Here is a 20,958-nt window from a genome sequence, read left to right as displayed (position 1 = left end):
AACGCATGCATTTCTTCGGTGTCTCAGTATGTGAGAAAATGTCATTTGGCTATTGTACAATGTCGAAGGGGCGGCAGGAGGTGACAAACGCCCATCGGCACGCGGCCCATATCGGGGCCGATCCGGGGATCCCGCGCCTGAACCCACCACCCCCTCCAACAGTACTGCCGCTTTGCCGGCTCTTCCCGCCTTGCCCTGCCTTCCTACCTTGAAGAATTCAATGAATAGAGGGGGTGCAGCAAGCAATGTTGCATCCAGTCCCGCTAACTTCTGCCACTACAGAGCACGCAGTCGGGCACAGCCGCAGTCACCAGCTCACAAATCAAGCCGCCCCCAACTCGACGCCCTTCCTCTCTGCCCCAAGCCCACCCCACATCCTCTCTCAGCAAGTCCGATCCGGCGACCTCCGCCGCCCCGCCGTCACACGCAAACCGCTACAGCGCACAGCCAATTGTGTCAATCCCATGTCTCAGTCACGAGATCCTGCATTTAAGTTAAGCAACCCGAACGGCTGCAACCCAGACTCTCACACTCTCACACTGGCTCTCATGGTCACCCACACTCCTCCACATTTTCTCACACCCGCTCCATGACGCACAGGTGGCCCCAGATGGGCTCTCCCCCATTGTACCGGATAATGGATTGGCTGATACTCACCAGCCGCCACCCCGCCTCGCCGCCCACACGCCGCAGGTACTCCTCCGTGTGCGCATACCGCCCTGTCACCTGCAGCCGCAACCCCTGCCCCTGCGCCTGCGCCTGGCCCCCACCCTGCTTCTCGGCCTCCTTCACCTCCTCCGCCTCCTTGGACCCAGCCTCCGCCTCCTTGTTCGACTCCTTCCTCCCAGCTTCCGCCGCCTTCCCAGCCGCCGCCCCTGCCGCCAGGCTGCTGCAGTTGGTCTTGCCGCCAGGCTCCAGCTCCAATGCCTCAGTGGAGAACGCCAGCACCGCGCCCGCCACCGCCGCCGCCGCCGCCGCGCGTAGCACGGGCGCCAGGTCGCCAATGTACACAAACACGTCAGCCGCCACCAGCAGGTCGTACGGCACTGACCGGTCAACGTGTTGACCGGCGACGGTATCAGCGGATACCATTGAGGATGTTGCTGATGCTGATACGGGCTCACTGTTTTCTACTTTGGCTGTCGTGGTCATGGTGTCAGTGGTGAGCGCGGCCGCCTCTGCCTCCAGATAGCCGACTAGCTCGCCCACCTGCAGGTGAAGGGCCACGCCACAGGCACGGGTGCAGATGAAGGGCCAAGTTGCAAGTTGCAGGCACCGGGGCAGGTGAAGGGCCACAACGCAGGCACGGGTGCAGGTGAAGGGCCACATTGCAGGCACGGTGTACTTGAAGGGCCACGTTGCAGGCACGGGTGCAGGTGAAGGGCCATGTCGCAGGCAGGGGTGTAGTTCAAGGGCCACGTTGCAGGCACGGGTGAAGGTGAAGCGCCACGTCGCAGGCAGGGGTATAGTTGAAGGGCCACGTGGCAGGCACGGGTGAGGTGAAGGGCCACGTCGCAGGCACGGGTGTAAATGAAGGGCCACGTTGCAGGCGCGGGTGCAGGTGAAGGGCCACGTCGCAGGCAGGGGTATAGTTGAAGGGCCACGTCGCAGGCACGGGTGAAGGTGAAGGGCCACGTCGCAGGCAGGGGTGTAGATGAAGGGCCACGTTGCAGGCGCGGGTGCAGGTGAAGGGCCACCACACAGTGCAGACACAAATGTTGCTGAAGGGCCACGGTCAACCAACTCCTCCCCCGGGACCAACTCGTCCGTGCGATTCCTTCCTCCAATCAGGCCACGTGCTCCGGCCCTTGGCCCTCGCGTCAAACCTGCCCCTCCCACCCCTCCCCCCCGCCCCCCCCTTTGGCATTTAGCCCCCCCTCGCATCACACCCACCTCCAGTCTTCCGTAGCACCCCCGCCGCGCCGCCTCCTTGACCATGCCCGCCGATAAATCCACGCCCTCCAGACCCGCTGCCCCGCGGGCCATGTACGGCAGCAGCAGCGGCCCCATCAACCCGGTGCCGCAGCCCAGATCCACACACCGCCGCCACGCGGGCTTGCTACTGCTGCTGGTGCTATTGCTACTGCTACTGCTACTGCTGGTGCTGCTACTGCCGTTGCTGGTGCTGGTGCCAACGCCGCTGGCGGCCCGTGTGGCGGCCAGGTGTGTGTGTGCCGCCAGCAACTGGTCCCGCAGCGCCTCGGGCGTCTTGTACTGCAGCTTATTCACCTGAGGGAGGTCCAGTGAGTTCCAGTGAGCTTGGGAAGCAGGAAGGCACGGAAACGTGCAGAGAGAGGAAGAGAGTGTGTCAAAGAGCACAACGGGGGACAAGCGCAAAGACTATGTGCGTGTGGTGGCACAGCAACACGTAGCTACGGTCATCATGCATGCATCCCAACGGACAAACGAGCAAGCAACCGCGCACTGTGTTCCCCCGACCAGTGCCCCCAACCAGCTTCCCAACCGACAACACCGCATACCCACGCAGCCTACTCTTCTCCCCCTGCCCACCCCAGCGGTTCCCACTGAACGTCGGCACTTCATACTTGTAATGTACTACTCCATTCTCCAAATGGACGGCTACCCGCCTCTCCCCGCCTCTCCCTGCCTCTCCCGCCTACCGCTGTTCCAACCATCCTTGCAACCCCCTCACCAAATGATCATCGAAGTGGTCGGCGTACTGGTCGAACAGCCCCGCCACCATGTCGGGCGGGGCGGCCGACATGCCCGCCGTGTCGCCAGTGATGGCGGCGATCCAGAAGCGGGAGGCCTGGTGGTCCGGGACCAGCCGCAGGTGCTGCCTGCCCGTGTGTGTGAGTGCGTGTGTGAGTGAGTGTGTGAGTGCGTGTGTGAGTGAGTGTGTGAGTGCGTGTGTGAGTGAGTGTGTGAGTGCGTGTGTGAGTGAGTGTGTGAGTGAGTGTGTGAGTGCGTGTGTGAGTGAGTGAGTGAGTGTGTGAGTGTGTGCGTGTGTGAGTGCGTGTGTGAGTGCGTGTGTGAGTGTGTGTGTGTGTGTGTGTGTGAGTGTGTGTGTGAGAGAGAGTGTGTGTGTGTGTGTGTGTGTGTGTTAAAATACGAAACGAAAGCCCCGTGTGTGTATGTGTGTATGTGTGTGTGTATGTGTGTGTGTGTGTGGGGGGGGGGGGTAGCCGGAGAAGCCGCCCAGGCAAGGCCGGTTTGGACATTATGGGGGGCGAAAGGGTGTGAATTCGGGTGTGCAGGTGATACAAGTGTGCGCGCAACACAGGGCAGCTCTGTACCGTATTCGTATGCCCCTCTCAGCATAGGGGAGTACGGCTGTCCTTCCCCCCCAGAGTTGGCAATGGGTTATCTTGGGATTGGAATGAACTCCCTCCCCCACCCCCCCACCCATCCACACACACACTGACACACATGCTCACACAGACACACACATATACACGCACGCACTCACCTGAACGCGGCCAGGGCCTCCTCGTTGCGCCGCAGGCTGCGCAGGATGGCGCCGCGGCGGTAGTGCGCGGTGGGGTGATCCGGCCGCAGCCTGCCGAAAAGGGATGGAGCGAGGAGGAGCGGGGGCGCGGCGCGACAGGCAGTGACGCCGGAGTCTTATAAGAACATCAAGGAAATTAGCACAAACATGGCGTATGCGATGCAGATTTCGGTGTGTTTGCACGGCCATTGGTTTGACTCACGCCATTGGGCAAATTCGCCTCATCAGCCGCATGTGGCCACCCACGCACAAACATCACTCTGCTCTCGCTAACCCCGTGCTAAGCCCGTGCTCTCCCATTGCTCGCCAGCTACACACGCCGCCTTCATCAGCTCGTCTTAGCCGTGCTTTGTGTTTGTCGCAATTCGGTGACTCTGCTATTTGCCAGCTGCCAAAGCCTTCCAGCCAATCCAGCGGCATCACGCACCACACGCACACTCAGTACGCGATATTCTCCATTCCCCATCCCCTCCAAGGCTCCCACCTTTCCACCCAGCTTTACCCCCCATCTAGATCGGAATACGGTATTGGCTTTCCTGACTCCATCCCCGCCCCACCCCTCGCAACCCACACCCCATGCCCCAGAATCCACACGCCTCCATCCCACAACCCCCTAGCTCCACATGATCCTCCCTCCCCCGGACCCGCTCACTTGGACTAGGCGCTGTCTGGTTACGTTCCATCCTTTCACCTGACGTCTTCATCTTCCCGGTTGAGTTGGTGAGCGCGTCTTGGTACGACCTTATGAACAGTTGCGCGGGGGCCAAGACAAAAGCCGCTCGTGAGGAGGTCCTCCGTACGGCGAAGAGCCCCATGTGCGATGATGAGGATAACCTCCGGCAGCTCGCGCAGCTCGCGCTGAAGCTGGGGGTTCCATCGGCTACATGGTGGCTTCTGCTCTCGCCTGCACGAGAACAGAAGCCACCGTGTAGCCGACGGAACCTCCAGCTTCAGCGCGAGCTGCGCGAGCTGCTGGAGGTCCTCATCATCATCACACATGGGGTCCTTCGCCGTACGGAGGACTTCCTCACGAACGGCCTTTGTCTTGGACCCCGCGTAACTGTTGGAAAGAGCGTAACAAGACGCGCTCACCAACTCACACGGGAAGATGAAGACGTCAGGTGAAAGGATGGAATGTGATCAGACGGCGCCCAGTCATCAGGGTTGTGGACTCCTGTACAGGGCCTCCGCGGATACGTCACGAAATCAATCAATGCCGTTTTCGTCCGTCCAGCCAGCACCAAAAAAACATGCTCTTTATCGTTGCACCCGAAACGTCCAGATGGGCCATGCCGAACAGCTGAACGTGGGAAGCTCGCCGCATTCAAAACATAAGTCCCACTAATTTCTCATTGTCCATCCGAGTGCTGGGCCGGTCAGGGTCAAGTTTTAATGGGCGAGGATGCGTCATATGCATCCTAGTCAGCACGTTGTAAGTCGTAACAACAGCAGCAGCGAGGGGGCTCCGCGGAGTCTCCGATCCTACTGGTGCTGCTACTGGTGCTGTTGCTGCAGCGGCGGTGGTTGTGGCGGCGGCGGCGGTGGCTGTGGCGGCGGCCGCTGGTACGGGGGCGGAGGCAGGGGCGGCGGCGGCGGCCGCTGGGGCGGGGGCGGTGCGTGGCTGGGGCGGCGGTGGCGGTGGCGGTGCGTGGCGGTGGCGGGGGCGGGGCCGGGGGCGGGGATGGTGGTGGCGATGGCGGGGTTGGTGGTGGGCATGGTGGCTGCTGCTGAAACCCCTGCTACGACTGATGCTGATTGAATTTGGGATTGGAATGTACTACCCCGTCCGCGGCCCGCACCCTGCCTCTCCCCTAACCGCCCCCTCCCCCTCCCCTTGTTCCTGTACCCCCCTGGCCCGCGTGTGGCCCCATGTCGATGCGTGCTTGCCTCCATATTGTTGCCCGCTGACTGTTTCCCTCACCTCTCTTTCCTTGTCACCCTCGTGCATTTAGAATACTGTTGCCTTTTTCGCTCGCCCCACACGCCGCGACGCCGGCAGTCAACCGTCAACCAACATCACCTCCCAGTGACCAAGACCGAAGGCTTAACGTGGAGCTCGCACTGCATTTCTGGGTGAGACGACGGTTCCTTGACTACTGAGACTGTTTCATTGGGTTCGGGCACATAACCAACATCCCCCCCCCCCCACACACACATTCAACACAAACACACACACACACACACACACATACACACATACACATACACACACACACATACACACACACATACACACACACACACATACACACACATCCCACACACATCCCACACACTCCCGGTGGCCCTGGCTCTCACTTGGTGACGGCGCCGTACACCTCCGCTGCTCGCTGCTGGCGGCCCAGCTCACGCAGCGCCCGAGCCAGGTTCATCAGCGTCTGTGTGTCAGCGGCGGTAGCGGGGGCGGCGGCGGTGTCAGCGGCGGCGGTGCCAGCGGCGGCGGTGTAAGCGGCAGTGGCATTTGCGTGTTTCCTTCCCGCTCGTGCTTTCTAACACACACACTCTCTCTCTCCCTCCCTCCCCCTAAGAAACTCCGAACCAAACACCGAACCAAACGCGCACACGTACACACACTCTCTTTCCTGTGCTGACCTAGCTACCTGGACGCTACTCTTCCTCCAAACGCCCTCACCGCCGCGTTCATGGGGTCCTTCTCGTTGGCACGCTCGAAGGCGTCCGCCGCCTCCGCCCAGCGCCCCGCCTCCTGGTGGATCACCCCCAGACTGTTGCGGTACTTGGCGGCGCGCGGCTGAAGCTGTACGGCACTGGACACCAGCCGCAGCGCCTCATCCAGCTGTAGAGGGGGGAGGGGGGAAGAGGAGGCGGGAGAGACAGGGATGGGCGGGGGGTTTCGACAGGTTGGAAGGAATGGAGAGAGAGGGGGAGAGGGGGAGGGCAGTCGGTGTAAGGACCTGCAGCATTGCCGTCGAAGCACCGGACAGAGGTGCGTTTGCAAACTCCGTGCGTACTCCCAGCATCGGCACCAGCATAGGGGGATGGACGTTCGCAAGTCATGCCATACACCACTCCACACGCCCCCTTCCCAACCCCCGCCGCCTCCTCTCCACCCTCCCGCCACCTGCTCTCCATTCTCCACCCTCCTTCCCCCACCTGCTTCTTGCCGTACCGCTGCGTCAGCAGCGCCCCCAGCTGGTGCAGGGCGTCCACGTGTCGGGGCTGGGCGGCCAGTACGGCACGGTACAGCTGCTCGGCACGTGCCAGGTCGGCGCCAGAGGCGTGCAGCGCGCTGGCCTGTGTGTTTTGTGTTTGTGGGGGGTGGGGTTACATTCATGATTATTTAAGAAGTGAAGGCGTAGGGGTGGGGTGGGGGGCGGGGGGGGGGGATGGATGGAGGGATGGATGGATGGAGGGCGGGAGGGAGGGAAAGGGGCGAGGACGTTCCAAGAGCGACGCCGGGTGCTAGACGCACGGAAGCAGGCTGTGAGGCTGGAAAGGTGGCTCGGCGCTGCAGGGCACAAGGTTTGCGGCCGCCGCTGCCCTGCCGGCGCTGTGCCCTCCACGACCGCACCTCGGTAAACATCTGCTCCAAGTCGCTTCCTGGCGCCGCCGCCGAGCTAGCGGCGCCAGCCGCGGGGGCCATCGGCACTTGCACGAGTTGCGTTTATAGACCACTCTGAGATACGTTACAGTTAGCACACTGGCAATACCAGTTGTACAAGCACTTAATACAGCAAAGACAGCGTTTTTGGACGACACCCATGCGATTGGACCTTTTTGTTTCCACTGGTAGTTGCTGGACTTCATGTGCTGTCTTGCAACTTACACGATAATATTAAGGACAAAGACGGAGATCAAAACTGACTCGCTGTTTGACACACGTTCGCCCCCTTGGTTGGGGCCGTGCATTTCTGGAGTACAATCTGTTTATTCGTGTATGCATTGAAAGGGTTAGTATTCTAAAGAGAGCATTTGGCCATTCTCAGGAGACGAACCGAGGTTGACGGTCCCTTGTTTCCTACGTGCCTGCATTCTCATTATAGTTTGCTTGGAAAAGTAAGATGGGAAGCAGAACGTCAACCGGCACCTGGGCCAGCAACTTGCTTAAATACGCCCTTGCGTGAGCCGCGCGGTGGGCTCTCCTGGAGCACAATGGCAGTGGTGGTATGCAGTCCTGCAGATATGCAGCAGGTGACAGGAGAAGCAGCTGGCGGGCCAGGCATGGCCGAGCTTGGGGTGCTTCCTCGCGCCATGCTTCCTCGCTCGGCGTCCCTATCAATCTTGAACAAAATCCAGCCGTGGGGCAACAACAAGAGCGCTCGCCTGCGGGCAGCGCTCGGCCTGACAGGGCCTCAAACGGCCACGGCCTTCGCCATCGACACCACGGCCGTAGCAGCTGCGGCCGCGGACCCCCTCGCCGCGACCGGCGCGCGTGCTCTGGGCCGCTCGGTAGCAAGCGCCAAGGTGAGTGGCTGCGTGCAGCGGACGGCTCCGCTCACCTTTCGGCACGAACGGGTTTTGGCGTCACCACTAGAAGGCAGACGTCCAGACTGAAGGCAGTACCGCACCGCCGCTGCGCTGACGAGGCGCCCCATCACCAGACGCCCCCCGGTTTTGCATGCCCACAGGAGTCCTGGCCCGGCCTGTCGCCTGCCCCGAGCCCAGGCATGCCGCTGAGTGACGACGGCGCCGCCGGGTGCTACGCCTCGCCTCTGAAAGCTTGGACCGCGTCCGCCGCGCTCTTAGAGGAGGCCGACGGCGAGGGGGATGAGCAGGACGAGGACGACGCCGGCTCCGACGACGCCGGCGAGCCCGGAGCTGCCGGCAGCTGCCCGTCCGAAGGCGAACAGGCGCCAACAGGTGCTGGCGGCGGCGGCGGCTGTGGCGGTGGCGGCGCGGCCAGCGGCGTCCTGGGGTTGGGCAGGCCTGGCGGGCGCCCGCCCATGCCGCCAGGCCACAGCAGCGCGCGACCCGGCCGCAGCCCGGCGCGCGCCCGCGACACCGCAGCCGGGCCATTCCAGCAGCAATATCAGCAACAACAACAGCAGCAACTGCAACATCAGCAGCAACAACAGCAGCAACTGCAACAGCAACAGCAGCAGCAGCCCGCAGCGCCTCGCGAGCCGCTGTACCCGAGCTGGGCCGCGTCAGCCGCGTCCCGACGGAGCGCCCTAGCGGCCGGCGGCGGCAGCGTGCGCGGCTGGGTGCCGGCACACCTGGCCGCTGCCGCGGGCGGCGCGCCGCCGCCGCCGTCGTCGTTGGGGGCCGCTTCCGGTGGCTCGGCGGGCGGCTCGCGCTGCGGCTCGCCGCCGCCGCCTGGGAGCCCCGCAGAGGGCGCGGACGGGGCGGAGGGCGGTGGGGGCGGCGGCGCAGACTGGGGCGGGATGGGAGGGCCCGCGAGCGGGAGGTCCAGCCGGGTGGGCTCGGGGCACTTGCGGCCTGGGCCTGGGTCTGCGGCGTACGCGGCGGCGGCGGCGGCGGCAGGGCTGACGCCAGTCAACAGCTCAGCCAACATACCGTCCGCGTTTGCGGCCGCGCTGGCGGCGTCCGCTGCTGGTGCGGCCGCCGGCCCGGCGCAGCACTTCCAGCTGCACCCGCGGACAGGCGCGGGCGGCGGCAGCGGCGGTGGCGGTCATACCGGTGGATTTGGCAGGCTTGGCGGCGGCGGGGGTGAGGGCGTGGACCGGGACGGCGACGGCGGCAGCGGCAGTGACGCGTCCACGCCGCGTCTGACGGGCAGCGGCATGGGCGGCCTGCTTCGGGCCAGCCGCATGCAGGGCTATGTCACAGCCGTGGCCAATCCCGCCTACACGGCAGCAGCGACAGCAGCAGCGGCGGCAGCCGCCGCCGCCGCCGCCGCTGCCACCTCCACCTCCGCCACGCCTTTCAGCCCAAGCGCGGCTGGCGGCGGCGGCGGCGGTGGCGGCTCTATTTGGGAGACCAGCCGTCGGCAGCGCGCGTCGCCGGCGCCGCTGGTTGTGGATGTGAGCGACGCGGCGGCGGCGGCGGCGGCGGCGGGGGCGGGGTCGGGAGCAATGGGCAGCGGGCTGTCGGGGCCGTTGCTGCCGGTGCCGGCGGTCTCGGCCCTGGCTTCACCATCGTCGGGGCCCGCAGGCGGCGGCGGCGGCGGCGCACTGCGGCCCAGCATGGCGCAGCAGCGCGACGCGCCGCGGTGGACGTCGCCGCCGCCGCCGGCGGTGGCGGCGGCGGTGGTGGCGGCGGGGCTGGCGGCGCCGGCCGGGCCCGGCGGCGCGGGCGCGGGCGCGGCGGGCTACCACACCCCCTACCATGCCTACCTGCACCCTAGCATGGACCCACAGGCCCTGGCGCAGGTGCAGGCACACGCGCAGGCGGTGGCGGCGGCGGCCGCCGTGCTGCGGCTGACGGCCAGCGGCGGCCCCGGCGGCCCGTTCTGGCCCGGCCTGCCGCTGGGCGGTGGCGGTGCAGGCGCGGCGGCTGGTCCCGGCGGCATGGGCGCTGGAGGCGGCGGTGGTGGAGGCGGCGGGGCGGGAGGCTCGGCAGGGCCGCAGGGTCAGGGTCAGGGGCAGGGGCAGGTGCCTACGGGCCATCGCAACAGCCAACACGGCGCGCACCACCACGGCCACCGTGGGGGGCACCATGTGGGTCAGGGCGGGCAGCACGCCGCCTCCAATCCAAGTAACGCACCGGCACCTGCACAGCACCATCAGCACCAACAGCACCAACAGCAACAGCTCCAACAGCAACAGCAGCAGACGCACCACCACCACGGCAGGGCCGGGGGCGCAGGAGGAGGCGGCGGCGGTCGGCAGCGACGGCAGAGCCTTACAGAATTTGGGAATGTCCGGGCACAGCTGCAGCACAGGTCCGCGGATGGCGAGGCTGTAGCACCGCCTGGGACCGGCAGTAGCGCATCGCAGTCTGGTGCTGCTACCGCAGTAGCAGCCGTGGGCATCGTGGGCGTCAGTGGCGCGGCGGCGCCGTCAGGCGCCGGCGGCGGCAGCGGCCGGGTGGGCCGCGGCATCGGCGCCAGCGGCGGCGCGGCGTCGGCGCCTGCCGGGGAGATCTCGGTGCATGCGAGTGCGCCGCTGCCCGGCGGGACCCTGGCGGCGCTGGTGCTGTCCGCCGCTGGCGGGCAGGAGGCGGCGGCGGGGGCCGCGGGCGGCGGCGCGGCCGGCGGCACTGCGGGCGGCGCGGCGGCGTTCGTGTCCGCCAGCTGTGACCTCGGCGCCCTGGCGTTGCAGGCCGCCGCCGCGGCGGGGGCGCGGGAGGACCTGGGCACATCGGTCTTGGTTGGCAGCGGGGCCGGGGGTGGCGGTGGGGGCGGGGCCGGGGGCGGGGGCGGCGGCAGCGACAGGCCCACTGGCTTCTCGCTGGGCGCGTCGTCGGGGCCAGGCAGCACCAGCGGCCGCCGCGTGCTGGCTGGCGGAACCGCTGCCGCCGCGGCGCTCGCCGTCGCTGCAGTGGGCGGTAGCGGCGGCGGCGGCGGCGGCGGCGGCCCGGGGCGCGTTTGCCACAGCGCTCGCGGCGGCGGAGCGAGCATGGCGGGCGGCGGCGGCGGCGGGGCCTCGTCCACGGGCGTCCTCAGCAGCCCCACTTCGTGGCTGAACGGAGGAGTGAGCCTGCTGCAGGCGCTGGCGTCGGGTGGCGAGGGCGCCGCCCGCCGCGCGTCAGGCGTCCTCCACGGCGGCGGCTTGCTGAGTGGTGCCGGCAGCGGCGGCGGCGGCGGCAGTGGCGGCGGCGGCGGCGGCGCTGGTGGTGGTGCGGCGGGGTCGTTCTTGAGTATGGCCCCCCGGGGCGGCGGGCACAGCGTCTCACGGGGGCATGTCGGGCGAGGCAGCAGGGTGCACTAGAGGCCTGCAGCAGGTCTCGCTTTCATTACAGTGGCTGCTTCGCTCACGCTTCTCCACCATTGACTTTACTGGGGTAGGCGGAGCTAGCGGAGACAGCACGATGTGCGTTGACTTGCTAGTCGTTTTTTGGCAACAGTACCAACGGATGATGGCACGTGCCGTTTTGGCCTGCAAGAGGCCCTCCACCAAATGTGACTAATGGATTCACGCAGCAAGGCAGGACGCATTTGTAGGCCGAATAGGTCCTTGAGGAGGTTACTGTTGGCTGGAAAGCTGGAAGAGGCTGCTGCGCGCGGTCTAATGAACTTGGCTTGGTGGAAGATTCGTCGCTAACTTTTATGGCGTTTGGTTCATTGCAGGGCTCAAGGAGCTCTTTCTATGCATTTTCTAGAACTGAGTGGCTAGGGTAGCTGGTCTTTGTATGGTTGCACATTCCCAACGTGTCAAGCCAAGGACTGATGCAAGAATCAGTGTGGGCGGGGAGCTGATATCCCGTCGCGGCTTTCCATAGCGGAGTGCTCGCTCGACTGTAATCGTATGGTGAGATAGTGGAAGGGCGGCGTTGCCAGCCGAGTGTGTGTTGGAAGGTACCGGTATGCCGTGTGTGTGTCGCGGCTGTAGATGACGCTACCCACCCAAAGTTGACCGCCCTCGCCCGCGTGCTGAGCGCCCAGCGGAAACGGCCTGTTATACTTTCGGTGGTCGCGCCGTCGCCACGACCAAGCCGCACGATGGCAGCCGCCGAGTCACAATCAAATCGGTGACAGAAGCGTCATAGTCAGTGTCAGGCACCTTCTTAACCACGCGCAGCCGCTGAAAAGTCCGCTCCCTGCGCCACTGGTCGTGAATTACCTGGAGCTCACAGCCAGGGTGTGCTGCTCGCTGCGCCCAGCCAATGCTGCCGTTCTATCGTGTGCTGTTGAGAATGCACACTGTTGACGAGACAGCGCCGCGTTGTGGCAAGAGGTGCGTCGCAGGGTCACGGAGGCGGAGGCGTGGCATGGCACGGCATCATGTTGGGGAGGGGAGCGCATCCCTGCCTGGGGGGTCGAGCAACCAGCCGTCCGTGTACCGGACAGTCATTTGAGACCTAGGACAAGCAAGAGCAGAGGGGATGAAAGACGAGCTCCCGTTGTGATGGCTGTAATCCCGACACGCAAATCCCACAAGGCTAGGCAGGGCAGAAGTCGCAAAGCCTGTGCTCGGCGCCGGACAGCCATGCCGCATCGCGTTCAGGTACAGCGGACAGCGACCAAGGAGAACAAGCCACGCCGCACTGCCGCGTATGTGGTTCCAGGGCAGCTTTGAAGGGTGTATGGGAATGTGCTAGTCGGTCCCAGATAGAGGTAAACCCTCCCAGGAGGAGAGGCTGAAACCCGGGATGGAGCGGGGAAGGCAGCCGGTTACAACTTCCAGTTACAGCGCCCTGCCAACTTGTCACAGTTATGTCTCTTGGGTCTCTCAGCTCCCAAAGCAGACACGTATCCTCCTCCATGGCACACATACAATGCCCTAATAGCTCGGTGTCATTCGTTACCATGGACTGACCAAGTGTCCGTGTATGCGGGGCGTTCCATGAAGCCTTGCATCTCAACATCTACGGCTCCAGGCACAACACCACAGACACGGCACACACGTACCTCCCGTGTGCGGCCCCTGCGCCTATCCCCCTCTCAAAGTTGCAGCAACCTTGACGGAAGCGCACCAAGTCATTGTGTACGTCTGCAGTGTGAGCGCGTGCGTGCAAAGCTTGCTTGCGTGAGTGCAGCCCGATGAGTACCGTACCACTTTCAGCCCCAAAAGAAAGCCGACACCGCTGTCCCTCTCCGGACCCACACTCCAGGGCCACAGCTGTAACAACACTCGCACGCTCCGGCCACGCACAATGCACGGGCCAACCTGCTGGTGCGCGTGGCCGGGCGACCCTGGTCCCCCCCTTGCCTGTGCTCCGCTAGTTTGGCTTGTTTTGGTTTAGTTCGGGCTGGTATTTACACCCCCAGAGACACACACCCCGACACAAACGCACGCACACACTCACACCCCCACACACCCCCACACACACCTCCACACACACCTCCACACACACCTCCACACACACCTCCACACACACCCCCACACACACCTCCACACACACCTCCACACACACCTCCACACACACCTCCACACACACACGCACACCCTTCGGCTGGCTCCTGCAATCCACGGCACTCACGCCCCAGCCCAAGTGTTCTCGTGTTGTGCACGGCCTTAGTGCGCTGGCGGCTTCCAGCCTCCCGGCGGCAGCGTCACAACGTCACTCCGCCCACCGTGCAGCTTCATGAACGCGTCTACCCCGCCCGTCAGAACGCTGACCCGCGGCAGCGGCGCAACGCCTAACGCCTCCAGCCGAGCCTGCAGCGCCGCAGCAGCCGTAGGGCCACGCTTGCCGGGGGCGCACAGCAGGCAGTGCACCACCACCTACATGGCATTCCAATTGAGGGAGGAGCGGCGCAATGTTGGCAATGTTCGTTACGGTACGAAGAACGAGTAAAAGACGGATTGATTCACGCGGGTTTTCGCGGGCCAAATCCGCTGGTAAGGGCGCCAAGTTGGGGTGCGGCATAAGGCTTGCAGGCTGCAGCTCATTCGTGGGTTGTTTTAAAAAGTCGCCAGATGAAGGACCTGCTTGGCCGTTGGCGGCAGAGGGTTCTAAGCATACTGCAGGAGGGGGTAGCAGCACTTGGCCCGGGGCCTCCTTGCAGCTGCCTACCTCTTTGTAGTGCCGAATCCGCTCTTGAATGGCTGTGTCAACAGGACCAGTGTCGGGCTGCTTGAAGAGGGGAGTGGGCAGGTTCAATGAGCCCTTGATGACGCCTGCGGGAAGTTCCTGTTCGACGTGGGTGGACCGCAGTTGCCGCGCAAGGGTGTTGCGACATTGTCAAGGCCGTGCTTGGTGGCATTGCTCCCGTGGATTGATGCACATCTGATACGAGCAGACAGCAACCATGGCTCATTTTACAGGGCTGTCGCGCTCACCTCGGCCGACCGCACGTCAAGCACGAGCACCGATTCCTTGCCATCCAGCTTTTTCAGGAGTTCGTCGCTGCTTATTTCCGGCAGAGTCGTTGGACTGCCAGTCGCCAACAGCCGGAGGCTGAGCAAAACGGTGCTTGCACGCGAATGGCAAAGTGGCCTCGCCGGGACGAGAAGTGCTTGCATGTTGTCCGTGTAGTACTTTGCTTGGTCAAAGGTAATATAAGTGAAAGATAGCGAGTTTGTCTCTTATGGAAAAGCGCTGTCTGACCGCCAGGCCATGCAGGCCGTGCCAACCGCCCGCTCACTCCTTGGGGCTCCTTGGCCCGTCTGGGCCCGGTGCACCAGAGCTATTCCTCGTGCAAGCTACACATCCCCAGTGGTCCCCAACTGCTTGAAACGTTTCGCCATGTGGCTTTCTGTACTGGTTGGTGATGGCGTGAGCGCGTGTTGTGTCAAAGTCAAGGCCAAGGTTACCTTGTTTGTATCTGCCGTTGACTCTGACATCAAGCGGCCTGACCCATCCCTACTGCCAGCTAAGGAGGCTTTGTGGCATGTGGCTGCCAATTCGTGCTGGGCGTTCCCCATGCATGCGTGTGCGCATCTGTCAGGGCGGGCGGTGCCTCCGTGTCGTGCGGGTGGAGTGGATAAGGGGGACCGGGGACAGCAGGGGTGGTCCTACTACACTACGTGTCTTTAGCCGACTGTCCTACTACACTACGTGACGCCTCCCCGGCACACTACTGGCGTATGGCCGCAGATCTCCCGGACTTACATGGAGGTTGATGACGGCCGCAACAAATAATCACAAGGGCCGCGTCCGTCCGATTTCTCTCTCTCTCTCGCACAGCAAGGTCTCCTTCCAGCCTGGACCAAGCCCGGACCGCGCACCTCATTCTCTCATCGCCTCGCACTCAAAACCTCCATTGCTCAAAACTGTTGCAGGTACGCGCGGCGCATGTGTCTCGTCGTCACACGGCAGCAAAGCAGGAAGCAACTGCTGCGCGGCAGGGGACCCCAAACACTCAAAACGCCGCAACGACTCAACCGCGTCGAATGCTGCGGCGTTCACAACTTGCGGCGTCGCCCTACACGCATCAAAACTGCAAGTGGTCATAGGCGCGCACTGCAGCATGCGCAAGCCCGCACATCTCTCTACGGTATGTGTTGAAGCAGGGCCGTTGCAGCCCCTCCAATATCACTCAGTCGCAATGCCTGTCGCAGCCGCGTGAAAAATTGCATGCCCTGCGCCGCGTGCTGCATAGTTGACCTCACCGGCGTCCGCTACTAATCTTTACTCACTCGCATCCACATTAGAACAACTCGCGCTCCCCAACTCTTGTGAAACTGAGAGCGCCTGGACCTGGTATTGTTGATAAAAAAAGGCGATTGCAACTCCCAGGACCGTACTCCCCACGAAAAATGTATAAACTCAGCGCATGCGTCGCTGCGCAAGCGACACCAGCGCCACACGCGCCGCATATCCACACAAATGACTAGCCAAAGCGGCCAAACTCGGCTTCACCCGGCGCCGCCACAACGCAATCACGCGCCAATTACCGTACCCTCACCCCAGCTGCACCTGCCGTGCCCCGCAATCCTATCCTACGGTAGGTCAGAACTTAATGTCGGGACGCTGACCGAGGGCCAGCGTCCGAAGCCAATGCGCGAGGCAGAGCCCTCGCAAGTCGCAAGCCCCAGCACCTTCGGCCTTAGTCGCTGGTGCTGGCGGTGCCCTCCGGGGCCACCGACACCTTCACTTGGAGCTTGCTGTCCTGGACCGATGCAGACGAAGGGGCCGCCGCGGGCGCGGGGGCCGGCGCGGGGGCCGGTGCGGGGGCAGGGGCAGACGAGGCAGCAGGCGCCGGGGCCGCAGCCTTGGGAGCGGGCGCAGGCGCGGGGGCGGCGGCCGGCTTGGGGGCTGGCTCCGCCTTCGCCGGCGCGGGGGCAGCCGCAGGCGATTTTTCCTTGGCGGCGGCCGGGGCGGCGCTGGCGGTCGTGTCGCTTGCGGCAACCGGGGCCTTGGGAGCAGCCGCCGGCGCAGGCGGCGCAGGCGCGGCCGGCGCAGGCGCGGCCGGCGCAGGCGCCGGTGCGGGAGGCGCCGCTGGCGTGGCGCCGGCCGCGGCCATCGCCGCAGCCAGGGCGTCAAAAGACACCTCCTTGGCCGGGGCCGGGGCAATCATAGGCGCCGCGGGCTTGGGCGCCGCGGGCTTGGGCGCCGCCAGGGCCGGCGCAGCGGCGGCGGAGGCGGCGGAGGCAGCGCCGCCAGCGATGGCGGCGGGCGCCGCGGCGCGGCTGGCGGCGGCGCTGCTGGCGCTGCTCGCGGCCGCGGCGGCGGCGGCGGAGGCGGCGGCGGAGGCGGCGGCTAGGCCGGCCTGCACGTCATCCAGGAACTCCTGCAGGGGGGGGGGTTTGCAGGGATGTTTGGAAAAGCGGTACAGGATGCACTGAAGACTGCGGACGGGGGGGGGGTAGCACACGCATGCACAGGGCACACACGGCGTCACTCCACGTCCCTGTCTTCTGCACACATCGGTTATCCCATAACTCGTGGAGCAAAAACTGCTTGCGGCATGATCCTGCGATTCCCTAGCTCACAGGCATGTCCTACAATGCTGTGGCGAGACCTCGCTCTTTCGCTTCCCCCTGGGCTGCTTTCCGGCCTTGTATGTTGTTCGGGGTTGGCAATATATTCATTAAATCCACTTCATCTCCATCGCTAAAACCTAACACTTACCTGCGGCGAGTTGTACTTGGAGAGGCGGGCGTAGATCGTAGCCATGATGCCCCACACCGCCACATAGCTGTGTGAGGTGGCAGGGGCGAGGGAGGGAGGGCGGGAGCGAGGGAGGAATGAGAGGGCTGTGTGAGGCGGCAGGGGCGAGACCAGCAAGCCGTGAGGGGCCAGCCACGACAAGTTAGGTGTAGGACCGGGGGCTGGGCGTGGGGACTGCAGGCGGTACTCGGTCTCCTCCCACAGTCCCAGACACGACACACGCCGAAGGCAGCGGAGGCGGCAAATCGCGCCGCGCCGGCCAGGTGCCTGCCTGCCCCCACACTGTGGCGCTTCCTTTCCAGATTGCTGCCGCAGCCCTCCCGCCCTGCTCTTGCCCTGCCGCCTTGCCCCTGCTCCCCACAGCCAGACTACGCCCCTAAACACGACCAGTGTGTGAGCACCAGATGACCGCGGCCCTTCTGCCGTTCCCTCGCCTCTCTTGCCTGCCGCTCCCTCGCCTTTCCTTCCTCTCGCCAAGAGCAATCCCGCCCGCCAGCCTGCATCCCTGACCCCCAACGAGGCCTTGCGCCCCGACACCCCCCGCCCCGTCTGCAGCCCCGCCCGCGACTGCTGCTTTCTTTGCCATTCCCTTGCCTCGCTCGCCCGGGCTGCCTCCATTGAAAGCCAGCACTAACCCGCTGTGGTCCATTCACTCCGACGCCATGGACGGCCAACCCCCTTCCAACACCGACTTGCCGCCGACGGACATTTAACCCCCTTCCAACACCGACTTCCCGCCCACAGCCTGCCCCGCCTGCCCGCCCCGGTAACAACCCACCTGCTATACGGTACTACTGTTCCTGGCTACGCCTCCACTTTTTATTCATGAGTGTAAACCCCCCGAGTGTAAACCCCCTGAGTGTAGACCCCCTGTCCCCTCTCCCCTCGCGCTCACCGCAGGGTGGTGTGGTAGTTGGCTGCCGCGTAGATGGCCAGGCTGGAGGTGGCCAGTGCGGTGGTGAGGAAGGCCGGGTCCTTCAGCTTGGGCGTCACCTCGGCTGTGCAGGAGCAGGGGCAGAGCAGCGGGGGCCGCAGGGGGCGCGGCGGGGAATTATACTGCTGGTATCGGTACTCGGAAGCAAGAACGCCCTGCCCTGCCCTGCACTGTCCTCGCCCCCGGCCCCGCCCCCGCCCCCGGCCCCGGCCCCGCCCTTGCGTGCCACACGGCAGCATGGCTTCTCCCCCTCCCCCTTCCCAACCCCTGGCCCGCGCGCCTCTCACCCGCCACCTCCGCCACCTCGTCCGCGAACACCGCCAGCGCCGAGGCGTCGTACTCGGTCCGGCCCGACACCACACCCAGGCCCGCAGCCTGCCAGGCCTGTGAGTGCCGGGGTAGAGGCAAGGAGGACGGGGCCAAGCGAGGCAGACAGAGGAGGACGTTCGGTGTGAGCGCAGGGGGGGGTTGCAATAATGTTTGGAAAAGGATGCACTGAAAACTGCAAACGAAGTTGTTACTAAGTGAGCGGCCGTCCAGGCGTGAGCCCATGGGAGCTGGGATGCACAGCGGTGGCGGCAGCTGGGCAACCGAACCCAGATGCCTGACTGGGCCCTTGCCTTGCGCCTGCTCCTGCTCCTGACTTCAACCAGGCGCGCACACGCCCTCCTGCGTCACAAGCCCCCACCTTTACCGGCCCCTTCCCCTTTATCGCCCATTCCCCGCCCCAACGCCTCCTTCCCCGCCCCGCCCTCCTCCACCTGCCCCCTCTTCAGTAGCTTCCTGCCCTCACCCACACCCACCCACACCCCTCCACACCCACCCACACCCCTCCACAGCGCTCCTCGGCCCCTCTTCCGCACCTGGAAGCCGCCTCCCATGACGTACACGCGCAGCACGCCCGCCTGCCGCACCGCACGAGCCAGATCGCGGGCCGCCACGTCATCCTGTGCGCGGGAGGGCGGCCGTCCATGAAGGACGCAGTTATAAGACGGAGTGATAAGACGGAGTGATAAGATGGATGGGGTGATCAAAACGGGGTGATCAAACGAAAGACGGAATGATCAAGCGAAAGACGGAGTGATCAAACCCCACACGTACAAAGCGCCGATGTCCAGTAAAGGAGGGGGGGCCGCGGCGTGGGGCAGCGGCTGACAGCGACAGGAAGCAATGCCAAAGCTCCCGCCACTGCGCGTCCGCTCGCCTCCAGCCGTCCAAGCCCTCGTTCCACGGTGTGTGCTATCTGCCGCGTGCCTTTGCTCGTGCTGCGTATATATGCTGTCGGTCCCTGCCCCCCCCCTCTTTCCCCCTTTTCTTCCTCTATCCCCCCTCTCCTCTTTCCCCCCTCTCTCCCCTTCTCCTCTCCTCTCCCCCTCTCCTCTTCCCCTCCCGCACGCCCCCCGCACACACCTTGTCGTTCATGATGACCACCTTGGTGAGCGGCGTGGAGACACGCGTCAGGTTGGCGATCAGGAGCGCCGCCGTCAGCACACCCAGCTGCTTGTCGCTGGCGCGCTGGGGGTTGGGGGGTTACATTCACGATTGATTAAGAAGCGAAGGGAAGGTTACATTCATGATTAGTTGAGTGAAGGGGGGATGGGGGCAGGGGGAAGACGAAGTCGTAGTGAGGGAAGAGAAGTGGAACACCAGGTACCAGAGGCAGAGGGGGGGGGGGTTACATTCATGATTAGTTAGGAAGTGGTAGCCGGTAGACCAGGGGGGGATATAGGCAGACCAGGGGAGGGGTTTGTTGGGGTTTCTCACGCGCCCCATGACGCACGCCCCGTCCCAGCTTCCCTCCTGCTCCACTCTGTGTGGGCTGCCTTCGAACCCTGGCCTGGGCCTCGGCTGCCTTGGGCTCGGCATTGGCCGTCCGCCGCCACACCCTGCAGGCCCCCCCTCCGCTTCCCTTAACTCCCAACCTCTCGCCAACACGCAAAGCACGAGCGGCGCTGGCGCCCACCTCCTTGGCCCACTTGGGCGAGAAGGTGACCGAGTCGGCGGGCAGCGCGGCGGCCCGGTAGCGCGAGCTCTTGCGCAGATCCAGGATGCCCGACTCCTGCGGGAGCATGTGAGGGCGTGCGTGGGCGTGTGTATGTGTGTGTGTGGGGGGGGGGCGTGTGTGTACAGGTGTGTGTGTGTGCGTTAGGAATGCACAAGGGGACAGGGTCGACAGAGTGTGTGGCTGACGAGGTTTGCAGTCTTCAGTGCATCCTGTACCGCTTTTCCACCAGCTCTGCAACCCCGGCCCCGGGCCCCTGCACAGGCCCCGGCTTGAGACAAACCCCGCGCGCTCCCGCCGCTCCCCCTCTCCTTCCTCCCCGTCTCAGTCCCCTCCCCCTTCCCCACGCGTCTACTATGCTATTGTACCTGCCAACGCCTTCACTCCTTAATTAATCATGAATGTAACCCCCTCCTCCCCCTTCTCTCCCCCCCCTCCCCCTCCTCACCGCCCGCTGCGCCTCGCTGCGCACGTCCACCACCAGCGCGTCCTCCCGCGCCAGCAGCTCCTTCACGGCGGCGGGCGCCAAGTCGCCGCTGTAGCCGCCGTACCTGCAGCAGCGGCAGCAGCAGCAGCAGGGGGGCCAGGAGGGGGAGTAGCGGGTTGTCGTACATGCAAGGAGGAACCATCTCCCCATCTCCTCTCAGTCGGCTTGGAGAGTAAACCCCGCCTCCCCTTCCCAGCCCCCCTCCTCCTCCACCCCCTCCTGCCCTCCCCTCCTCCTCCTCCCCTGCTTGTCCTGCCCTCCCCTCCTGCCCTCCCCTCTTCTGGGTCTTGGCTCAGTTGACAAACCCAACCTCCCCTTCCCTGCCCTCTCCTCCTGTGTGGAACGCGCTCACCTAACACTAGGGCTTGTCAGCCCTAGACATCAGTGGCTTCGCCACTACCAAGTGTAATTACTCTCCTCGTCCTCCTCCCCGCCTCGCCCTCTCCGTCCCCCTCCCTCCTCCTCCTCCTCCTCCTCCTCCTCCTCCT

At 64.7% G+C, this 20,958-nt stretch overlaps 4 protein-coding genes across 4 annotated transcripts in view; 1 reads left to right on the top strand and 3 right to left on the bottom strand.

Moving 5' to 3' along the window:
- Positions 1-47: 47 nt before the first annotated feature.
- Positions 48-7,179, bottom strand: CHLRE_05g247300v5 (uncharacterized protein). Its single transcript, XM_043062535.1, has 8 exons — positions 6,999-7,179; positions 6,581-6,721; positions 6,102-6,263; positions 5,768-5,847; positions 3,431-3,520; positions 2,654-2,801; positions 1,894-2,229; positions 48-1,209 (listed from the first exon to the last, which is right to left on the bottom strand). The coding sequence occupies exons 1-8, from the start codon at positions 7,068-7,070 to the stop codon at positions 577-579; spliced, it is 1,662 nt and encodes a 553-aa protein (XP_042924614.1). The 5' UTR covers positions 7,071-7,179; the 3' UTR covers positions 48-576.
- A 100-nt stretch (positions 7,180-7,279) lies between these two features.
- CHLRE_05g247350v5 (uncharacterized protein) lies at positions 7,280-12,418 on the top strand. Its single transcript, XM_043062536.1, has 2 exons — positions 7,280-7,891; positions 8,056-12,418. The coding sequence occupies exons 1-2, from the start codon at positions 7,580-7,582 to the stop codon at positions 11,257-11,259; spliced, it is 3,516 nt and encodes a 1,171-aa protein (XP_042924613.1). The 5' UTR covers positions 7,280-7,579; the 3' UTR covers positions 11,260-12,418.
- A 232-nt stretch (positions 12,419-12,650) lies between these two features.
- On the bottom strand, positions 12,651-14,731 carry CHLRE_05g247400v5 (uncharacterized protein). The gene is made up of 3 exons (XM_043062537.1): positions 14,275-14,731; positions 14,009-14,125; positions 12,651-13,716 (listed from the first exon to the last, which is right to left on the bottom strand). Exons 1-3 carry the CDS (start codon positions 14,455-14,457, stop codon positions 13,507-13,509), a joined length of 510 nt encoding a protein of 169 aa, XP_042924612.1. The 5' UTR covers positions 14,458-14,731; the 3' UTR covers positions 12,651-13,506.
- A 218-nt stretch (positions 14,732-14,949) lies between these two features.
- Positions 14,950-20,958, bottom strand: part of CHLRE_05g247450v5 (uncharacterized protein) — a 10,401-nt gene continuing 4,392 nt past the window's right edge. Inside the window, exons 8-15 of the mRNA XM_043062538.1 lie at positions 20,432-20,534; positions 19,945-20,040; positions 19,392-19,496; positions 18,845-18,928; positions 18,269-18,365; positions 17,943-18,045; positions 17,009-17,075; positions 14,950-16,667 (exon numbers count right to left, since the gene is read on the bottom strand). Coding sequence (XP_042924611.1) covers positions 15,984-16,667; positions 17,009-17,075; positions 17,943-18,045; positions 18,269-18,365; positions 18,845-18,928; positions 19,392-19,496; positions 19,945-20,040; positions 20,432-20,534 — 1,339 coding nt within the window. The 3' untranslated portion in view covers positions 14,950-15,983. The remainder of the gene's footprint in view (positions 16,668-17,008; positions 17,076-17,942; positions 18,046-18,268; positions 18,366-18,844; positions 18,929-19,391; positions 19,497-19,944; positions 20,041-20,431; positions 20,535-20,958) is intronic.

The sequence above is a fragment of the Chlamydomonas reinhardtii genome, chromosome 5 (assembly GCF_000002595.2).
Source record: "Chlamydomonas reinhardtii strain CC-503 cw92 mt+ chromosome 5, whole genome shotgun sequence".
Taxonomy (NCBI): Eukaryota; Viridiplantae; Chlorophyta; class Chlorophyceae; order Chlamydomonadales; family Chlamydomonadaceae; genus Chlamydomonas; species Chlamydomonas reinhardtii.
This window is presented reverse-complemented; position numbering and strand designations above follow the sequence as displayed.